The 23,252-nt window shown below is 42.0% G+C and overlaps 1 protein-coding gene across 1 annotated transcript; it reads right to left on the minus strand.

Annotated features, from left to right (window-relative positions):
* Window positions 1-3,352: 3,352 nt before the first annotated feature.
* On the minus strand, window positions 3,353-21,564 carry CHST10 (carbohydrate sulfotransferase 10). The gene is made up of 6 exons (XM_063149791.1): window positions 21,483-21,564; window positions 16,621-16,760; window positions 13,721-13,818; window positions 10,811-11,045; window positions 8,479-8,584; window positions 3,353-6,630 (listed from the first exon to the last, which is right to left on the minus strand). The coding sequence occupies exons 2-6, from the start codon at window positions 16,742-16,744 to the stop codon at window positions 6,093-6,095; spliced, it is 1,101 nt and encodes a 366-aa protein (XP_063005861.1). The 5' UTR covers window positions 16,745-16,760; window positions 21,483-21,564; the 3' UTR covers window positions 3,353-6,092.
* Between the last annotated feature and the right edge of the window lie 1,688 nt (window positions 21,565-23,252).

Below are 23,252 nucleotides of genomic sequence, written 5' to 3' on the forward strand. Positions count from 1 at the left end.
TATGTACCCCAATGGGTTTTACAGCAAAGAACTAGACTGAAAAGATAATGAAAGCAGATGCTGTTGATGGAAGCAGCATACAAATAAAGGTCTACTTTGGAGTCCTGTTCTCTCCAGAGTATTTGCTCCTCTTGATCATTGCCTTTTCACAGGTACAAGTGCTACAGCATTGCAAAGAACAGTCAGAAATCAAAGAAACTCAGGAAGGGCAGAGTCTGTACTCTTAACAAAACCCTTACAGGGGAATGAGAGCAAAATAAGTAGATCCAAATTGAAGCTTTATGATATGGCAAATCTCAAATTTTACTTGCTGTAAAACCTTACTGGGAGTTATTCAAAACATAAGAACAAAGATGCCAAGAGTGATAATTTTTCCCTAAGTGGATTTCTGCCCAACACATGAAACATCTAAGAAGCAACTCATCCAATCTTAATGTTTCAGTCACCACTGAAGTTCATTCATGATTGATAAAAACTGCCTGTATTTTTCTTTTGTTTCTCAGAATTATGGAGAACATTTTGTATTTCCTACAGCCTCTTCTACCCTTCTGACAAGAGAAGAATGATGTGTCCTACTGTGGTGTGTCATCCAAAGACCTCTCAGGACACAGGAAAGAAAACTGAAGAAAACAGACAGGCTGCAGAGAACAGGAAAAAAAAGATGTTAAAGAGAAAATATTTCTATTCCTTATATCACTGCAGGTGCCTAACATTTGGCTGTTGAGAGAGCTAATTATCCCCCAAGAGCTTTTTCTACTTGTACACTTTCACTATAGCCAGGCATTTTCCCTAGATGAGATCCACTTACTTAGGCACAACAGGGAGCCTTGGCTAACTTCTCATTATTAAATCACTTCCCAGAGCACCTACAGATGCCCTAGGATCGTGGTTTACCTTCACACTTGCAGATTTGCTTTGGTCCTGCAAACTGCTCAGAAATTATTTGTGCACATCCCGGGCAGTTGGTAGGGGGACAGAATATAAGAAAATAAAGACAGTGTAGAAAGTAATCTTACCCCTAAGGAATTGCAGCTGGGCCAATTACCAAAGATTAGGACCAGGCCTTGACTTTAACAGGCCACAGCTGTAACCAATGAGAAGAAGAGTGCTATAAAAGAGTGGGTGAGTTGGTTGAGTAGGAACTGGAATCAGTTGACTCCTTTGTGGAGAAGAAAGTTGGTGCTCTGAGGAGCTGACCATGAGAAAACACCAAGAGGGTATGAAACTTTTGCAAAAAGGAGACAGCAGTATGGAACCCCTGCAATAAGATGGCAACAGCAGTTGGCATGTTTCTGGTAGTAAGACTGAGTACTTGATTTCCAGGGGTGCTGCCTCCAGGATTATTTTTTCATTATCTCCTTCCTACCTTTTCTTTTTCTTTCCTCCTTTCTGTGGTTTTAAACAGATACCCACAGTAGAGGCTTCACACTTTCAGGCTGCCATGTGCATGCTGTACCATCAGCATCTGCTCCTCTGACACCTCCCAGGAAGCTTCAGCAACTCTTCTTCGACATGCTCAGCATCTCTGGAGGCCTTTGAAAAACAGCGCATTACTTTTTTCAGCATTGTTCTCCCAGACTTTGCCCTCCTTGGATTTACCAGTGGGGAATTTCTAACAGCATGGCTTCTTTTCCTGACTCAAAGCAAACACACATCTTTTTTCCCTTTCACTCCTGCCTGGATTAAAAGGGAAAAATGATGATTTTTTGTCAGGAAGCCCCAAACAGCACCATTTTCATGCTTACACCATCCAGTTGCCACCAGCTGCATGGCTGCAGGCTTAATGCTGCTCTCTTCATAAGGGAAACATCTCCTGCTGCATAGCAAAACAGGCTGCAGGCCTCCCAAAGCTGCTGTGGTGGCAAAGAGATGAGTCACCTCAGGCTGCTGCCACACGCAGGAAACCAAGCTGACAGCTCAGCTGCACACAACTGCATTGAACGCACAAAAATAGAGATTTATACAAGGCAGCACCGAAGCTGGCTGCACACATCAGTGGGAGCAAAGTCACTCCTCCTCCGGGAGGGAGGCACTCCGTTCACCAGCCCAAGCACTGCAGGCTTTGCTGCTAATAGGATCATTTCCTTCTAAGACCTCCCCACGGCAGCAGCCCAGGAACACGCACAGCTAACTCAGGCTGAAAGGGAATTTTCCACCACCCACAAGCCTCTTTCTACCTTGCATAAATCTTCTCAAGCACAGGCCACAAAGAATCCACACCAGATCTGCAGATGGCATGTAACAAGTAATTGGACACAATAAATCTCCAGCAACCAACTCCCATGTCAAGTTTCCTCTGCACCCTCACATTTCAAATAAGCACATGTTGACTTCACACCTCCTTCCAGGTCCCTTCATGTTGCTATAACAAAAACTAGGATGGGGGCTTAGCATACATCACTACAAGGCCATTAAGTTGAAAGATCATTCCCACCCTCTCTGTCAATTAAGAGATATCAGATACACTGACAAGACATCCTTTTTCATCTGAGAGAATAAGCCTAACCAATCCCTATATAATCACTCTTTTTCTCAGCAAACTTTCTGGAGCCCAGATAAGATCAAAGGCTGCTTTCCCAGCCAACAAAGTTATTAACACCTCAAGGAAAAAGTGATGTCTGAGCTGTCTGATGGCTTCCCTAATCTGAGGATGGAGACACAACAGAGCAGCAGGGAGCCTTACCCCTAGTACAAACAGGGCAGCGTTTGTGCATGAATCAGAAAACAACATGCTTTTTTGGGAAGAATACATATTTTCAAGACATCTTCTTTGACAGAACAGTTCCCAAAATAAGAAAAAAAAAGCACATGTATTTTTAACTACAGAAAAACATCTTCATGGCACGCAATCAGACAGCACAGCAGTGACAATGCACTGCGTGCTGAAGTTAAAAGGGGATAGGCATTACCCTATAAAAGTTGTTTCGCAAGCAAGTGAATACTGAATCAATTTTCACAAACCAAACCTTCTTACTCCCAAGATCTCAAAAAACCCAGTTAGCTCAATTTTATTAGGAACATGAAGATAATAGACCCATGCAACACAACTGAATTTAATTTTTGTCTTAGCAGAGATAAGAGGCCAGACTGTAGGGAGCACTAGGGAAGGGAGTCCATTAGAAATCAGGAGCTCCATATGAGCAGATACAGTAAAACTGTTTCCTGTCTGCACTTTTGCTAAAGAGAACATACAGTATGGATTCTCTGATGTACAAAGAGTGTTTCTCCTCCTATTTTCAGCAAAATTACTTCAACTCACTACCCCTTGAGTTTCCTTTGCAAAATGTAGTTAAAATGGGCCAAAGGATTCAAAGCTGCTGAGGAGACAACAAAGAGACACAGAGGCACAAAGTAAGGGTGTGAATTTGTTTTCTGAAGCTGTAACAGTAATAAGAAAGGAGAAAGAATAATCTAGGCCAGCAGTTCCAAAAATATGACATAAATATCATCTGCAGTTTGAAAGTGGTATGCAAATAACATCTGAACAGCCAAATGATATTTGTGTGTGCCACTGAGACTACATTTGTAAAATGTAGAGTGCAGAGTACAATCAAGCTGAAACAAACCACAAGCATTTAATTTATTATAAGTGGCGTGGCAAAAGCCTCCTCCCTAACAGAGCACACTCTGTCCTGCCTGCACTGCACCAATTTTAAGAGTCCTACTACATCTGTCAAGGACCATCATGGTATACAAGTTTCCTCAAAAGATGTGCCAAAATTGCACCGTTGTTACTTCAGCTCTGTAAGGAAAAAAACAAACCCATGCTTCTAGAAAGAAAATATAGTTCAGGAACATATAACTGAATGGAGAAACTTCACATTTGAATTGAAGAAATGATAACCTGCATTCCAGTTCCAGCCTGAAAAGATGGGAACGCAGAGATGGCAGAGGATTATACACCTCAGCCTAGGTCAGTCCATAGTCCTGTTCAGAGCTCAGAACTCAATGCAGAGAAAGCTATCAGAAAAAAAATATTATTACTTAATATTTATGTAGCACTTTTCATCTGGCAATTTTTAAGTAAGCAATACATTAAGTAATTTACCAAGAAAAACATACATTGGCTCTCTGTGGGATCAGCAGCTTATACTTTCAGAGGAAAACAATTCTACTTTATTAAACTTTAAGGCCTGAATTTACTATACATTATTCACTGTTACATTTCAAATTGGCAGCAAGGTAATCCATCAGGTTATTAGCTCCAAAATGCATGTATCAGTGCATTTTGCTAAGTTTCCATATGAAGAAAATTACAGAAAAACTTGGAGCTGTTAACATCTTTTTATCATTGGTTAAGAACTAACAAGTTAGGGCACCGTAATTGTTAAAAAAACCAACCTGAAAAAATATTCTACCTTCCAACTTTGCCACCCTGGATTATTCTCTTGCTAACAATGCCCAGTGAACGATTATTCTTCTTTATTTCAGGTCATCTGTTGAGATCTTTCTGAAATAATTTTCACCTACAACAGGGCTTCCTGTTTGTGGGTAACAGCACGTCAGCTTGGCACAGCTTTTCTTTTACACAAGTGCAAGATGCTTCCTTGTGTTAATACAGAAAGCTATCAAAAACATACAGTGGCTGGATTTAAAAAGAGATTCCATAGCACTGGCCATCATTAGCATTCCTAGCCAGCAACATTATGCTGATCTGAAAATAAATATTTTGGGACAATGATTTAAAAAATACAGTTCACATGCTCACTGTGACAGAGCAATTCCTGTATTTCAGGTATTTGGTCTATCTCTCTTCTGGCAGCACACTGATTTTTATTGCTGGTGAACTCAGACAAAAGACTGCTCTTTATAAGACAAAATACAAGCACGAGCAAATATGATGGCTGCATTCACTCAATTCAGTTCTTTTTTTTAATGCATAAAATGGGTACACAAATTTAGGCAAGATTTAAACTTTTGGTAAATAGCTAAATTTACCACATCAGTAACATAAATGTAAGTAGTTTCTGACTTGGGACACCATGGCAGTGAATCACTGGAAAAATCAGGGATTCATCTTGTCTCCTTCTCTCCTTTAGCAGAAGGGAGATGAATTTTCAGAAGGGATAAACTTTCTGTTCTCTGAGGTACTGAACTGAGCAAGGCTGGATATAAGAAAAAGGTGGAACTTTAATCCAAGTAAGCAGGTCTTTAATATGACATCTTGCTTTTGTAACTTCTTTATTAATCTTGACTGTTAGAAGAAAAGACAAGTTAAATTGTGTGAGAGCATCTTGTGATTATTGTATGTGCTCCCACAAATACAACTGATACTTAAATTAATTTTCCTTAACAGTTTCCTTAAGAGTTTCATATTTCTTCTATGCTCCACTTGCAGCTGGTGTTCTCATATAACTTACACAGCCAGGAGTTAAATAATCTCTTGAAAATCAAAAGTAGAATTATGAGGCTCAATACACCAGTAGTAAATACAGTAAACACTTGACAAAAATACAGAGACAATTGGGATGTGGAACCAGTTCATTTTTGTACATCCCTAAAAGCTTCTGTCTAATTAGGTTCATTTTTTGACAAACAAGAATGGGATTAGATCAGCGTTATTGTAGCAGCCACATGACAGAACCTAGATGGTTATATTTGTCAAGCATTTAATTAATTTCTAGTCTTGTACTGGCCTCTCATTTACAAAGCTCATGGGAGACTACATGACTTTCTCATGAGCAGGAATCATTATGTTTACCCTCATGTCAGGGTTAACCTACAGTGAAATTGTCACCTTTACAAATACTTAACATTTCAAAACTGGCATTCTGTCTGGGAGGAGAGGAAGATCATAGCCCATTTCTTCTTCCTCCTTTTTCCTGGAGGGAAGAGGGGAGAAGACAAATTCTGTATTTTAGATAACAGAGACATAATTCCTAACAGATTGCAATAATGTACTGAAAACGTGGTCAGGAAACAACAACTGTAAGCCCCTAGTTGTTCATATGACAAATATTTCACTGAAAAATGGAGCAACATCAAAAAGCTAGAAAACAAATGGTCATTCTCAGCTCTGCCAGTGTTGCAGCTGGTATTCACACAGGATTAGATTAATCCATGAGACACTTTTTCAGATCTTATCCCAGGTGTCAGTTAAGCAAGAAATCAGGCTCACGATAACCGAAGAGTTTAAAATCACCTTCAAATCGTGCATAGAGGCGTCTTATGTCTCTCTTGCTAATTCCTGAAAAATACCTCTCTACTTTTGTTCTGTTGTACACTGTTATGCCTGGGGGGATTGTGGGGTACGATACCAAGTGGTCTATGCCAGCTGCTTTCAAGATATACGGAGCATCGTCCTCCAGGGTCTCGTGGTGTCCGATCACACTGTATGTGATTTCACAGGGAGCACAAAGTTCCACATATGTCACCCAGTGAATGATGTGGTCACCAAACTGAAGATCCAGCCATCGGTGATTGGGGTCCCCCAGGTAGCGCACAAAATCCTCAAACTGCAGCCCTTTGGTCTCTGTGCGGTTCTTCCTGTACTTACGGATGATGCCGGGAGCTATTTCATGCCGGTACCAAGGTTCAAACCGAGGATTGTGCACAAACTTGTCCTTAAACGCAGAAATAAGTCTTTCAAATGGATCTCTAACAATAAAAAACTTGAAGTATAAATTCAGTCTAAACAGAGGAAGAAAAAAATTAAATAATTAAGGAAAGTGTTTAGCATAGCACTTACAAAATGTACATGAACTCTGACCACAGACACAGCAACATGAATCTTAGAGCACTTGTATCGATATTATAATCAATGGGACTAAATACAATTTCTGTCTTCTTACTAGCAGTTTTTACATACAGGACAAAGAAGAAATGGTTAATCCTAGTTTTCACATTGTATTCAAACTGGAGGAGTTTAGCTTATCTCAATCCATAATAAACAGGAGACAAAAGACACTGAGAGCTCCAAGTTAAAGATATTTGTAATGTCATGTGATCAAGCTCAAAAAAACCAAAATACATAAGGACATGGAGAAAAGGGCATTGGTGCAGCTAAATGCATATAGAAGGCTGCATTTTTCACTGGCAGGCAGTTAGATAAATTGCTGCTTAAGTACCAAGAAGTTAAGAATAGTATTTTATTTTGATGTTTTGTCATGCTTTCAATAATGGCTGAGAGCACCACTGAAACATGAGACTACAGTTTTCAACAGAATTTAATGTACTACTGTGATAGAGTAATATGTGATATTCTGTAGTCAGATTATTTGTAGGAGGAATAAATTGAAAACAAAGTTTATTTCAATAAATACCTAAATAAAGAGATTGAGAGCCCAGTCCTCACTGAAATAAGGATGGATGGACTGGACACGGATAGACTCTTCGGCCTATATACCACTTGCATCATACTTCAGATCCTCCAGACTTACTCCTAGCCAGGCAGGGCTAGATAGAGGTCAGCAAACTGGGTAAACAGATCCACACCATCCTGCTTTCCATACCTAAAACTCTGGTAATTTCAGATCCAAACCAAAACCATGTTACACACCTCCAGCATAGTTTCCATGCTGAGCAGAACACAGCAACCCAAACAACAATGGACTCAACTTCATATATCCTAACTAGGGCTTACACCCAGGTGAACAGTTCCTTTCTGCAGGGCTGCTCACAGGGAGGGAAACAGATCCATGTTCTCAAGAATGCAGTGACCATATTTTCCTTTGCACAATATCAACACAATCAAGTGACCCCAATTCTCCAGGCACAGCTGTGATAAATGTCCTTGTGCCACTGCATGCAACAAAACCCCTTGGGCTGAGCTCTACTAACATGTGACACATGTATAAAGCACTGACTCGTCAGAATGGTGCCATGCACACAAACCCATGCAAGAACAGGCTTACAAGTGTCCACTGTCATCCTATGTCCTGTTCTCTCCATGTTGCCACCCCTTACAGGGATTATACATGGCATAGGCTCTCATAGACATGAGAGCAGGCACAGTTAAAAATCTAGCCAAAGTATTTTTTGGCTCTGAAAATAACCAGAAGCACTTAAACAGGAAAACAAAGTGGTTCAGCTGAATGGAAAATATTCTGGGGCTAAGAAGCACTAACAATTTAAATCTAACCAGCTCAGTCACAGTAAGTCAGTCTGCTGCAACAACAATCTTACCTGTAGGCAGTAAGGTTTACCATGAGACATCAGGATGGGCTGTCCAACTAAACCTGTTCTGAAGATTAGCTATGTAACAACTAGGCAGGCATTGAATTACAGAAACCTTATGTTCCAGGGCGTTGGTTGGCTCACCTAACTATATCACAAATTACACTGGTGCTCTCCTTCAAAGCCAGTAGGAAGGCAGATACAGCAACATCTGTGAGGATAACAGAATAGTGCCACAATACTAGTGGTGGCACAGAAACCCTGCTGCCCTGAGTTTCAGACACAGCCTTCAGCTGTACCCTTGATTGCTCATAACACCACTAACCTCCAACACCTCTCACACTCACTGGCAGGGCCACTTACCGTTTTTTAATTTCAGAGTCACTGAAAGAGGACAAGCGTGGAAGGCCATTCTTCTCATGATCATGTACAATGTTTTCTGGGATCTCTTCTATGGAAGAAAATGCTCCTGGAAAAATCAAAATGAGAGAGCAAGTGATTCATTCAAGGGGAAAAAAACAGTGAGTATGAGCAAGCATGTATGGCTGACAGTTTTGTGTCTTTCTCTTTTCTTTACTTTTACCATTTAAAGTTACTATGTTTAAATCTGTTAAATTATGAGAGATTTTGACTGCAAAGCTGAAAACTGTTAAGATTCTGCAGGGTATGTGACATCAAGGTCCAAGACCAAATGGCCACAAAATTCTCAGAAAAGCATATTATGCAAATTTAATCAGCAATTATGTCTAAGCCTGTAACTCCTCACATGTCAGTGTCCCCATTCTCTTTCCCTCTGCAGGCACATACAAATGGAGGAAGACTTTCAGGATTAACTCAGAAGGAACCAGTTTTTTTGGCTGAGCTTCAACCACCAACAAAAATAAATGCTATGAGCTGCTTTTGGAACTGCTTCGATGCAAAAGTACTTTGCTTTCAGGATCCATAAAGTTTTTTTTAACAAGTATGCTGTGCGGAAACAAAAATTCCAATCAGAGAATACTCCACAGATTAAAAGGCACTAAAATTAACAACATAAGTCTCCAGATACTCATTTCTGAAAGCACATGAGCTGACAAGAAAAATAACGTCACTTAACTCTGCTGCATTCATTTTAGTATCCTGATCCTGGAAGGTTTTATGACCTTGAGAAACATCTCATGTGGCCCCTTGGGCTTTAGGCATAAGCCTTCACACAACAGCATCATTTCAGAACATCAACCTGCAACAAGCACAGGGTGCTACAAAACAAGCCTGTTAAGTGAAAGCCCCTACAGCCTTCTCAGGTCCAGAACTCAAGTGAATAATACACACCACTCAGCTGCTCAGTTTTCCAATTTCTATTTTTTTTTTCCTGGAGGGAGCAGGGTGAGGGGTGGGGACTAGAGTTGTATTGTACCAGTTTCAGGTTTTCAATTGTATTTTTTTGGTACCATAGGTGAATCACATGTGGACAACAGATGTCAGATGGTACAGCCTCACAGAAACCAACAGCTTGCATTCATTCAGAGAACACAGTCAGTACAAGCAGTAGCAGAGTTAGCTCCCCCACAGTGCCACAGCTGCATTTCCCCCTCCTGAACCTCCAAATACCACTTAGGTATTTGGGCATAAATTATTCCTCCTCAAGTATCAGCCCTGCCTTTTGAGAATACCCAAAGTTAGGTCAACCACAGCAGTAGCCTTCATCAGCAGACACCATTGCACTGGTGGCTTAAGGCAAAAGAGACCATGTTTATGTGGAAGCAATTTTCTATCATTACTCAACATGACAGAACTAGGAAACTCAAGGTGAAAAGTTCCCTGCTGTTAAGATGTGAGTTATCCTCCACTCTGCATAGCCAATACATGGCTGCCAATTCTGAGGCATTCTTTGCATGTTATCTCTCAATGCTGCTAAGGGCAGGTACTTCCAATGCCCTCATACAATTCCATATTTAGTACTTTGAGTGTTGCTTTCATAGGTATTAAGAAACATGCATACACATAGGTATGCGTGTACCTCTGCTAGATTTTTAGCTCACATCCACAGATCAAGGATGAAATGAAAATTAAAGTTTTTAATGTTAGTAGTGCTTGCTAGAAAAGCTTTGCTGAGGGACACAGCTCATTTGCTATTTCTTCAAACACACTTGTCGCTTTAGTCCTTCTTTCACCATCTTTTACAACATATCTTTGGTGTCCCAACTATTATGTTAAGCACTTCGGAATCTTTGTAACTCTTAAGATGGTTCACTGACAGAACACACACAAGACTTCAGCAAGACAGACCAAGAGGAGCTGCCAAGTTTTAACCAGCTTTCTTCATGGCTAAAATCCCTAGTTAAAAGTCACTGGCCTTTAGCCAGATATATTATTATTACTTAGCAATTATAATACCTTGTCACACACTTTCAAATTCTATAATTTAGTGCACCCCTTCAAAGATAAGAAACCTACCTACCACATGCATATGGGTAGTCTGTCATGACTCAACTTTAGAGTCAAGTAATAACAATACTTATTTTTACAAAAGAACAGATCTCATTTTAAGGGGATGTTTTGAAAGGACAAGAAACAACTGTGATAAATGAAAAGCTGAAATTAAGTATCAGTGTACAGAAATGCAAAAAGAATCCATTTCAGTTGCCCCAGTTAGAACAATTCCATTTCCTCCTCCTCCTCAAAGAAAGCCTCACACCCACAGAAAAGCAGATACCGTTTAAAACGATCAAGACTTTTTTCCACTGAGTGTTGCCCACTTTTGGCGTCTGACAAAACAGGATCTTGTGCTTGTCACACACAAATATTCGGTCCAAGACGAATTTGGAAACTGCAGTATGAGAGAGATCTCTCAAGGCAGTGTCTCTGCAGACATTCCTGAGAAGCTCAAGTCTTTCCATATGAACCAGAGGTTGGCGGATCAGATTTCCTGAAAATGCTTTTCCAGTTGGCTTTATGAAATGCAGAGGAGAAAGAAAAAACAAAAGTTAAAGACTTTAGTTTTCAGATCAAATTAAGAAGTAGAAAAATCCCCAAACTATGCACCCTAATGACTCCCAGATTAAAACATTGCTATGTATTAGCTAAAGGAGTAGCCAACAGTTTGCTTCCTGTGCTAATGCTGTACACTTTGGTTCAGCTCTTAAGACATTACATGGTAGTATATACAGTAGTAAGAGCTTTTCACACAACAGAGCCTTATCTGTGTGGATTAAGCATGCCCTGATCAAATACTGGAACTCCCACAGAATTTCAACAACCTGTGATGAAAGCTTCTGAGAGGTTAGGACAGGAATTCCAACATAAATTATGCTTTAAGCTGAGAAGATGGGGCTGACCCATGGTGTGATTCCTGGGGATGTCCTGTGCAGGCTAAGAGTTGGACTCTATCATCCTTGTTGGTCCTTTCCAACTCAGAATATTTTGTGACCCATCTGGCTGGGAAAAAAATTACGATAAAAATTCTGTGTTGTGTTGTTCTCTAGCACCTGTAGGCGTCCAGTGTTTCCATTTATCCAAGCTGAAATAAAATCAGGTAAATAAAAATGTGATCATTGAGCATCAGAGTGACAAACAAAAGAAGTATCAGGATACCTCTCCCCAAAAATGGATGAGCTGTTTCACATGGCTCATTTTTCTGAGACTAAGAAAGGAACCACAACCACCTTTTCCCTCACAACTAGTGGAGTGTGAGGAAAAAGAATCTTCTCTAGTTAAGGGGTGATAGGAAAGTTTAAATTTCTACTGACAATTTTTCACCTTTCCACCAACTGAATGGCAGTCCCTAATATCAATACAGACTAGGGGATGAACTGATTGAGACCAACCCTGCTACAGACTTGGGAATACTATGAGTGAAAAATTGGACATGTGCTGGCAGTGTGTACTTGCAGCCCAGAAAGTCAACTGCATCCTGGACTGCATTAAAAAAGCACAGTGGCCAGCAGGTCAAAGGAGGTGATTCTCCCCCTGTACTCTGCTCTGCTGCCACCTAGAGTGCTGCACACAGCCCGGGGGCCCCAGCACAGGAAAGCAGGGACCTGTTAAGGGAAGGTCCAGAGGAGGCCATGAAGATGGTCCAAGATGGAGCACCTCTCCTATGAAGACAGGCTGAGACAGCTGTGGCTGTTCAGCCTGGAGAAGAAAAGGCTCCAGGAAAACCTCACTGCAGCCTTTCAATGCTCATAAGGGGTTTGTAAAAAAGTCAGATTTTTTACCAGGGCCTGCAGTGACAAGACAGGGGTAATGGTTTTCAACTGAAAAAAAACAGGTTTAGACATTAGGAAGGAATTTTTTCCTATGAGTGTGGTCAGGCACTGGAACATGTTACCCAGAGAAGCTGTGGATGGTGCACCCCAGAACTGTTCAAGGCCAGGTTGGATGGAGCTCTGAGCAACCTGGGCTAATCAAAGGTGTCCCTGTCCATGGCAGAGGGCTTGGAACTAGACGATCTTCAACAGTACCTTCCAACTCAAACCATTCTGTGATTCTATGATTTTAGGTACAGTGTCCAAGCCAGAGATGAAAAAGGAATTATTTCACTTTTTGTCCCAACCTTTCTTAAGGGGGGGAAAAAAATCTACTTTTTCTGTTTGTTACTCTTCTCCAATACCCCCTGCTCAAAATGTAATCTGAACAGTCTGACAGATTATTTTATCTGTCCAAACAATTCTTTCTGCATGTAACCAAAATTAATGTTGTTACTCTACATTTCATGCTGTCAGGAAGTCAAGAGAGAATTGGTTTATATCCAGAAACCTTATTATCCTCTTCCACACTAGCAAAGAAAGCTAATAAAACTCTCTATATATAACTACCTTCCACTGAACAAACTGTTTTATCAAGTATTTTGAAGATAACTTAAATTTTGTGCTTTTGAAAAATGAAACCAAAAAGAGTCACGCTTATACAGCTAACCTACCTTCCATGATGCATCATAAAAATACTTTAAATACAAGATGACTTATGTACTAATGCAAAAAAAAAAGAAAAAAAATTATTTATCGCACTCTGCAACTGGTCTAAAAATTTACATTTGGACAAAGGATTTTCAGAGTTTCATTGTCAATTTGCTGAAAGCACAGAACTATGCATCTAAAAGATCAACTGGTATTGACTACTGTTGTGTTCATGTTCTACTCTGGAAAAATGCTGAAATGTGAAACACAAAAGAGCACAAAATATGAAGAAGAAATTGACAGTGATAAAAAGAAGCAGAGAGATTGGGCAGAAATCTAAGAGAACAGAGCAGACACAGGCTCGCCCTCAACAAGCACAAACCTGATCGCTATGGCAAGACAGAACACAAGTAATCCAAAACTGGGCCATTACATTAAAAAGGCTAACAAAAACGACTGTCCTGACTTGATAAAGGAGTGCTGTAACAATTTTCTCTGAGAAATGGAAACACATTAAGTTGAATCATTCAGATGAAACAAGACAGCAGATTACCGTAACAAACCAGCTTTGTGAAGTTAAAATGAATTCTGTCGCCTCTATCTAAATAGAACAGCCTGAATAAATAATTCCTGTCTAGCAATTCATCTTAACAACAGGAAGCCCTTCCCTAATCTTTTCTTTTCTTCTACTCCTTAATACACATAACCTTTATCTCAAGAGTATGCACCTGGAATTCTTCAGGCCAATGTTTTTCCTCTGGCACATGTACCTCCTCCACTTTTGTCACAGCTGTCAGAATCAATGGCTCTTGCTTGGCACCATAGCCTGAAGAAGGGAGAGAGATAACAGCATTACAGAAGGTGAGGGGAAAGCAACTATTTCTGCTTTACAACTAAAACACATCAACTTTATTTTCTGTATTAACCTTACAAAACACTAGGATTTGTTTCCACATGGAAAGGTACTAGACAAGACAGACACAGATGATAAATATTTTAAAGGATGTACTCAGGAAATTTTGGGCACAACTTCATTTGAGTTTTATCAAAGAAACATACCCATTATATTTTACTTGGGTTTTTTGGTTGTTGTCTTTGCTTTTTTCTAAAAAGCGTGTAGAAATATCAAAGTCTTGACTCCAAATACCTCAACTGATAGATAATTTGGTATAACTATATGGACTTGTGCATTGGAGATTTTTATTTTTCAATGAACTGGACAAAGCACCTCCAAATAAAAAACTTAAATCTATCAGGTTCCTCTCTCCCCTTATACTAGTAAAAATGTTTCTTCTTTTGTAGACTATTAAACTTACAAGAAGGAAAGTGTCATTATGGACACCCTTTTATTTTTGTGGTACTCTAAGTAAGCACCTAAAATCAAAAATAAAGATTCCCTCTTCCTTTTTTACTGGACCAATGGCCTTCTTTAGAGATTCTCCCAACAGCAAACTCAGCTGATACTCTTTTTCTTTTTTAGTGATTTTAGGACAGCTAATAGTTTGAGACCAAATTAAAGCAAGAAAAGGAAGAACACTTTTCATCTTTTGCATTTAGTATGTTACAAAAAAACCAAAAAATAGCACAGGGTTTTAGCTTTAGTCTATACAGTGCAGAAAAACCAAAAATAATTTGAAGCAACTTTCCCTAACTACAAAGCAAAAAGAACATGTTTTCTCCCTGAAAATTTATTTCCATCCATACTGGATTACTTTTCCCTTCATATAGATTCTTCTATGAATAATGTTTCCTCATCTGCATCCACAGGGGCTTACTGTTTCATGGTTGAGAAAATGTGAGCACTGCCTATGCCCTTTTCTTCAGGGAGTACTCTGCCTACACTGGATTTTAACAAAGGGCACGCATGGAAAAGCAAGTTAAAACTGAAAGCAATGGAAGCATTCAAGCATTCAGAAACTGTAACTGTTGCTGTGCACAGACTTGCTTCATGGTGTTCTGTAAAATACAAGTAATCTGATTCAGTGAAAGAGCAGCTAAACTATTTTTTCACTCTCATTGTGGAAAAGCATGCCTGTAGATGCTACTAGGAATGATGGACAGAAATTTGCTCCTTAAGAAGTTCCTATTGCTCATGCACCCAAGACATCAGTAAAAGGCTTAAACAAAAGAACATCGATTCATTGAGCATCTGCTGGTTTTATTCCATCTGCTAGAAAGACACATCCAAATAAGAAAAATTTCTGACAAGTTATATTTTATTAAGTCTAGAAGAGCTTCTCCAGGACTTGCCATCCTGTTTGGACTTCCTTCAAAATTCCGTTGGTACAGTCAAAGCATTTCCCTTAATCAGTTTTATTGCAAACACTCCAACACATATATACACTTAACTGTAGTCATGCCTTTGCAGAACAAGCTTAAGAGTTTATGTATCATCTGCTCAGAGAACTATTCAAAAGGAGTGGAAGATTCAGCATAGAAAAAAAAGAAAAAACTTGGCAAGCCAAGATAGTAAAAGCAAATAAATGCAGAGGCTATGCTCTAGCAATTATTATTTTTAACTACGTTTTAATTTCCCTGACAAATTCTGATGAAAAGAAACACCCAAACAATACCTGAGCTGGGAAACAAGAGTTGGCATGGAGTAAAATACTGGAAGATATAACTACTAACATAAGACTAGCTGATTTGCAGATGCACCAGGACAGAACAGCTGGGTCCAAGGAAAGTTAAGTTAGTCTACATTTCTCCTCTGTAAGGCTTGCTGAATAAATCTTCACATAGATGCATATTATTTATAAAGGTACACCTAATGTATTTATCCATTATCCATTATTATAATGTATTTATCCATTATCCAGTTATTGAAAAACACAGCACAAGTGTCAATGCTTCAAAATTACATATTTTTTGCATGTCTTAGGAAGATGCAGAAACAGATCCCTTAAGACTCCAAGTCATATCATCACCTTCACCCAAAGCTCTCTGTAGGGTGGCTTTGTAAGAGCAGCTCCCCGCCAGACACAAAAGTAACACACTGTGTGGTGTCATCAAATGGCTTAAATTCCTCATCATCTTAATAACACCTCGCTACTTAAGCTGAGCAAAAGCCTATAAGCTGTTTACAAATCAAATAGCAGGGGATAAAACTGAATGCAAGAAGCAGGCCAGAGGTGGCTAGGCAAAGTGCACTCAAATGAAATAAAACTTTCCACAAGTTTTACATAATGCCTCAGCCACAAGACAAGCAGTGACAAAAAGACAGAAACTAGTATCATGTGAAATGACCTCTTCAGTGCCCTCTGAGCCTCTTCTGACTTTAAACAGGTAATAGTGCTCTGTTGTTATTGCACTTAAGTTCTACCCCTAGTAGATCATGATACTGAAACTAAATGTAATTGAAAAAGCAGACCTGCCAAGACAGTACTGCCAAACACGATCCCTTCTGTTCTCAACCACCAAAAAAATCTCCTGTGATGTTAGATTTGCAGACTTCTAGCAACAAATGGAACTGAATATCAGCACTGTCACTTCCAGACATTTAGTTGTTCTGTTCTCAGTCCTACTGAAGAAGCGATAACATGCCAAGAGCTACTTTCATAGAAAAGAATATTTTTGTGAAGCACTATTCAATTTTCTGTTTCACATCAAACATTAAAGCTAAACTTACCATCTGGGTCTTTAAAAGTCAATGTGATAAACTTGCTAGCAACCATGAACATGAATATCACCCAAAAGCATGCAGCTAGCAGCAGCCACTGGTGGTGCATGTTGTCAGCATGCATGTGAGCCATATAAAGTTGGCACTTCCTGTTTGAAAGAGAAAACATTGACACATTAGTTATTTTTGTTAGTTTAGAAAAAGTACTTTCCATAACCAAAAATAAAAACTTTAATATGTATATGTGTCATAAAACATAGCAGTAGATTCCACGTTTAACTTTTTGTCCGTTCAGCTGTATTTTTAAGCAACATTAAGGCTGAGACAATGTAACCACTGGCTGCTATCAAAGGGAGGCTTCACTCCTTCACCCTTGTTCACATTCCCCCCTTCTGCCTGTGCTGGGAATTGCACTGTGTCTGGCTACATGGGGAGATAGATCAAAACACCCATTTTTTAAAAGAAGAGTTTATTTTTTGATTCAGCTTAGCAAGACAGCCCATTGTAGGAGAGGAGGGGAGACTGAAGAAAGCTGTGCTCTCAGTGGTAGATGTACCATTAACACTATACTTGGTTATCCCAAGCCAGCTTATGACATATAACATGGATTCTTCCCCTGCCCAGCCCACAGAAATTACAGGCTGGAAGCTACCAAGCAGGAACACTAAGCTGAAGCTGACCAAATATTTTTCAGTTTCCTTGCAGCACTGCTACTACATGTAGCTGTATCCCTGCAGGTAAGCCTCAAAGACAGAACCTCCTCAGGAGTGCAGGAAGGGTTACCCAAACAACTGAGACAGCAGTTTTAATGTGCAAAGAAACCACCCACAGGAACTGACTGAATACACACAGTTCTATCCTGATTTTTGAAACTGCTATCCTAATAAATTTTTTTCTATGACTGTAAGATTAAATATAAGGAAACCAATGATAAAAGAGATTTAAGTGCCCAGCCACTAAGAGAAATGGAAAATTTTAGGCTGTATCTTTAGCTGAATTTCCAACTTCTGATGGGCAATACACATGGGGGTGGACACCAGGTATCTGTGAAAGCTCCACTTCAAATAAAAAAATAACCCACATCCAAAACCTACAAAAGTATGGCACTATTGTCTCTACTGTTGCTGGAGAGATAAGACACCTGAGGGGCTGAACTCAGTTGCTGAAAACAGTGAATGCTTCCTTTTGAGAATGGAACACAACATCCAAGTATTTAACCAAAGAGGATCTAATACAAAAATCTCATACAATGACATCCTCACAACAATCCTATAACTAGCAATAGGACCAAACTCAGTCCTAAAGTAGCCACAGGCAACTTCAATGAGAGTCACGTCTGCATGGTTTGTGATCACAATTTCTATACTGGCATTTAAGTGAATTGCCAAGGAATATAAGAAATGCCCTCATTCCCAGTTATGATGCAAAAAAATGTTAGTTAACATTTCTAAGGAAGTGTTTATTAAGTTTCTCGGTCATATACCAGTATTCCAGTTTCTTCATTCCCATAAAATTTCAATACCAGAAGTAAGCCTGGTTTTGATGTTGTTTCAGCATGTCCACCTGCAACATCACTACTACTGCTACAGGTGCCAATGCTTTTCCAACCAGCTTTTGCCTTCCAGCAATGCAAATGTTTCCAGGAAGAATTCTCTCTAAAGCTGACAGCAGTGAACGATCTTCAGGATATGCTGAAAACCTGTGCAGGCAGTCAAGCAGTTCAAACAGACTTGGGACCCAAGTGATGTATGCAAAAATGGGTAAGAGGATGAAAAGAACTGAATATCTCCAGTTAAAGGGGAAAAAATAGCTAGGATGGCAGTATTTTTATCTCCTCATTTTTCAGTTTGGTTTCTGAAAGTTTCTTTCTTTCCCCCCTCTTCTTTCATGAATCCATTTTTAAGTACTTTTAAAACCACCATACCCTAGATATCAACTGTATTTTGGACAACTACAGGTGCTGTGACCTCCATCAAGACAATGTTTGTCATCTCCTGTTTTTTGCTGCAATTCCCTGGCTGACAACTGATCATGCAACATCCCAAACATGTTTATTCTTCATGATCTGGAAAGCTGTTGACCAGGAAATACAAATATCGTAGGAATTCCATCAGACTGGCCTCTTTTCAGCTAAGTAGTTCAAAAGTTATTCCCATCCTACCACTGCACTAGTGCAAGCCTGCCCTAAGATTCATGCTGAAAACCACCAGGTCTCAAAGGCCCTCATTTTTCAGTCTGCCATGAAATGCACCGTCTTCCACTTAAGCACTGAGATTTGTTACCTTTACTCTCAGACATTGCATTCATTTCCAGCTCTCACAGAAGACAAAAATTCAGATCTGATATCAAGACACAGAACTGTAGCAATGAAATTTGTTACTTTTTAGGTAGCTCTGCTAAAACCATAAGAACTGTTCAACATCCAAAACGCTGAATGCAGCAGACTGACAGAAGCTTGCAGAGAACACTCTGCAGGAGGAAAATCTCTAACAATCAGCTATGGGCTTTTCAGAGGTATAATGAAAAGTCTGGGCCAAACCTCTCTGCCCAGCTCAGTATATTTGTCCTACTTAAAGCAGGGTAGAAAGGCCTCCAACATACATAGCCTCCCTGCTAGTCTGCCCACTTCCATAACAGTGATGGATGCACACCATTCAGTAAAGACTATTGATCTATATTCTCTTATGTAATTCATGTATTGGATTTCTAAGAAATTGTGTTAAATCACATGGGAAATGCAGTTGCTGTGTGCTCTGACCTGAATGCAGTTAGTGGAGAGAGGACCCTGCTGCCAGGTCCTGTGCTGGAGGGGCAGGAGAGCATTTCAGCCAGTCACCTACAAGCAGTACAATTCCCACCTTAAGGACAGGCTTAGAGCAGGAAGGGGTCACATCTGCAGCCCCATCCATAAGAAGCACCACTTTTGCCCTTCAAGACGTGGAAGCTGAGAGGAAAACATTAAGCAGTTTTGTACACTCTTCTTTTTTTAATGTGCACATGGAAATCTGCAACCATACTTATGAATGTAAGAGTCTTGTTAGAGGATCTGTCATAATGAAATTATGATATTACTACACTGTTACTTCCAGCATCCTAAAGTACATCTGCATCAGCAGCTCATCACTGATCTCAAGAAGAACGATTCACAATTACAGACAGGAGTACCTCAACCATTATGCTCAAATGCAATGATCAGTACTTTTAAAAAAAATAATGTGTTTATGTTGTTTCTCTGTCTCTACCTTAATATTTTTATTTTTTTCACATAGGGCAATTGCATTTCCTGTTTTATCTCTAACCTTGCTGCATTTCTGTTGCCTCTCCTGCACTTATTTTCTGGTAAATACATGTACTAGCTTCTCGTTTTTCTCTTTAAAAGGCTCCTTCAGCTTCCAAAACAGTCTTCTATTTCTGGCTGTCTAAAACACAGTTTTACTTTACAAGCAGACAAAAGCAAGAAATATTTTGAAGTTTAGTCCATTTTCTCACAATGAAATACACAGATCTCTGGTTAGTTTCTCCCTCACTGCAATTTACACTTTTTAGAAGCACGAGATCTCAAAACTCCTGTCCCCACCCATTCCACTGTCCTTCCCTCTCAGGGCTGCCACAAAAGCAAACTGTCACAGATTAGCCAGACGAAGGGTTTTGCATGAGAAAAAAGGGGATCACCAACACACAGAGCCCAACACACAACACAAACATGAACCAAAGATCAAGACACAGCGTTGCAGGCTTCACCCGAGGCCCACAAGTAACCTGCTCCCTCGAATAAACACTCATTCTTTGCAGAAGACTGCTGTCTTCAAGTGAACGATGGGACAAAGGGTGAACGATGGAAGCAGCATTAAAACTCAGCGCACAGCCTCTGGCTCTGCAGTTTATGCTGCCTGCACAGGGGCTCCTTGGCAGGACAGTCCCTGCCCGCATCCCCGATGGCAGTGACACGCCAGGAGGCTCACGATCCCAAGTGCTTGCCCATCAGCACATGATGACTGACATCACTGGAAATGGAACTGGTAAGCAAGGCCAAGCAACAGCTAACTGGGACAACCTACTTCATTTTCATCAATGCTTCCTTTGTGTTATTTTACAGGTAAGAAAACCTGGCCAATTTGTTCTACTTAAAAAAAAAATCAGACTAACATATATCACAGACGCTCCTTTGGCAGGTTGCGTGGTGCTACTTAATGTTCTAACATACATCGTAACAGGCTGGTTCTTTCCTAGAGCTCGCCTCCTCCCGAGGGCACTAGCAGGCCTGCGTGTCGGCTCCTCCAGCTCCCGCTGGGGCCCGGGGGTCCGTGCGCACGCAGTTCACCTGCCAGCGGGATGTGCACCCGGAGCAGGGCAGCAGCAGCGCCGGCACCGCTGCGTGACCCGCCCGGGCCCGCGGCAGGCCCGGCGTGCGCCCGTCCCGGGGCCCCGGGCTGGGCCGGACCCTGCCTGCCCTCCGTGCCCGGCCCGACAGACAGCAGCTCCGCTCCAGCGGGCAGCCCACGCCCGTTACTGCTGGGAACGGCAGCGTGCAGGCTTCAGGGGCGCTCCATTCATTCCGTGAGAACAGAGCGGTCCCCGCCAAGAACAGGGCACAGGGCCGTGCTCTCACCGGCAGGGGACGAGCCGAGGCAGTGCCCAGCCCCAGTCCCAGCCCGGCTCCGGGCGCAGGGACCTGGGATGAACCGACATAAACTTTTCTCATTCTGGAGGGAAGCTGGGCGGGCTTCCCCTCACCCGGCAGAGACGGACAACACATGCCCGCAGCGCCCGCTGGCATCCCCGCCCGACCCGGGGTGCCGGAGGTGCCTCTGCCTTGGGCTGGCGGCCGCCAGGCCTCCCCCCGCGGCCCTGCGCGGCCCCTCCCCGCTTACCGGCCCTCCAGCGCCGCTGCCCGCGGCCCCGGGCTCCCGCCTCACTCGGCGGCACGGCCGGCCCGCTCGGGCGGCCCCGGCTGCCGGCGCATCCCCCCCGGCCGGCTGCGGGCGGCGGCGGCGCCTCCCCGGCTCCGCTCAGCCCCTGCCGCCGCCGCCCGGCCCTGCCGCCGCCGCCTCCATCTCCTCCGGGGCCGCGGGCAGGCCCCAGCCCCGCCGCCGGGAAAGGGAGGAAGGTGAAGGCCGCCGCGGGGACGGCCCGGTTCGGCTGCGGGAAGACGCAGCGCCGCACCCGCCCGCCCGAAGGCGGGAGGGAGGGAGGGAGGGAGGAACGAACAGAGGGCGGGCTGGGCAGCTCTGCCCTCCCCGCCCCGCCTCTTCCCTCCTTCCCCTCAAGCGGGGCTTTCCAGCCGGACTCGCGAGTATGTGCTTGTGTACGTGTCTTTGGGTTGTTACGTTTGGGTGTTTTAACTGTTAAAATATCTTCCTAGGTTACTAACGCTCGTGTTTAAGAAAAATATATGCATCTGGAAATTACAGAATCATTTATATGGGAAAAGAGCTCTAGGATCTTTGAGTCCAACCGCTCCCGCAGCGCTGCCAAGGGCACCACTAAGCCGTGTCCCCGGGGATCACATCCGTGTGGTTTTTGAACGCTTCAGGAAGGTGATTCCACAGTTACCCTTGGCAGTCTGTGCAAATGTTTGACAACCTTTCCATGAAAAAATTTTCCCAAAAACCTGATCTAGATCTCCTTTGGTACAACTTGAGGCCGTTTCCTCTTGTCCCATCACTTGCTACTTGGGACATGAAATCTGACTCGCCCGGCTACAACCTTCTGTTAGGGTGTTGAAGAGAACAATAGGACCCCTTTTCCATGTGATTACTCCTCCCTCATGTTTCTCCAAACACCTCTTACTGTTTCATTTTCTGAAGCCCACCGTCAGGCAGGAAAGCTGTCCTTAGTCAGGCAAGAATGAAACAATTAATCTAAAAGCAGCTGGCAGAGCCGGGCATTCCCCAAGCCCTCACTCTGACGTGGCAGACACAGGCTGGGGGCAGGCTCCAGCAGAAGAAAGCTGCCCTAAAGCCCTGTGAAGAGCAGCTGTGGTGTGATGGTAGGTGTTACCTGAATGCTGCTGCAGCCTAGCCCAGGCTCCTTTCCCCCAGAGGCACTGTGCAGTGCACACAGCTGTGCACAAAGCTGTGCACACAGTGCTCTGCCCACTGGACAAGCAAAACGCTCACCTACACGACCCTGATACCCACAAACCCCATCAAAACCAGGTGCTGGTGATGTGTCTCTTTTTAATATCTATTTCAAACAGGTCCTCTTGAGGACATCTTGCATTCTTACAGGGCACTTGTCCCTGTTTAGACCATGATTTAGACCATGACCTGATGCACGCATTTTCAGACTTGACTGCTGTGGTGCACTTTGCTGAAGCCTGACCAAGGAAATCCAAGGATTCTGTCATTGGTCCAGATACCATGGCCAGCCTATGGAGTAGAACAGACTAATGCAAATGTGTTGGCAGCCATGTGTTCAGTGCTACACTGATGGCTGCTGGTCTCAGTGAAGCAGCAGAAACAGAGATCTCACTCGGAACCAGTGGACAAAAACCAGTAATCAGAAACCCAATTCTCTGCCTGACTGTGTGTTTGTATCAGCACCTTGGGACACCATATCCTTGTGCATCCCTTCCTCTCTGCCTGTGAAGTAGAAATGACAATTGTGACAGTTACTTTTTAAGCAAAGCACATTGGCAA

Source organism: Melospiza melodia, chromosome 2 (genome assembly GCF_035770615.1).
Source record: "Melospiza melodia melodia isolate bMelMel2 chromosome 2, bMelMel2.pri, whole genome shotgun sequence".
In the NCBI taxonomy this organism is placed as follows: Eukaryota; Metazoa; Chordata; class Aves; order Passeriformes; family Passerellidae; genus Melospiza; species Melospiza melodia.

What these genes read in the sequence shown, in the direction of transcription:
- CHST10 (XM_063149791.1), bottom strand. Translation starts at nt 16,744, where the DNA reads ATGGCTCACATGCATGCTGACAACATGCACCACCAGTGGCTGCTGCTA. An exon ending in GACTTTTAAAGACCCAGATG is followed by an intron (nt 13,819 to 16,620) that starts GTAAGTTTAGCT and finishes TCCCTTCTTCAG; the next exon opens with GCTATGGTGCCAAGCAAGAG. An exon ending in GACTCTGAAATTAAAAAACG is followed by an intron (nt 6,631 to 8,478) that starts GTAAGTGGCCCT and finishes TCCTCTGTTTAG; the next exon opens with ACTGAATTTATACTTCAAGT.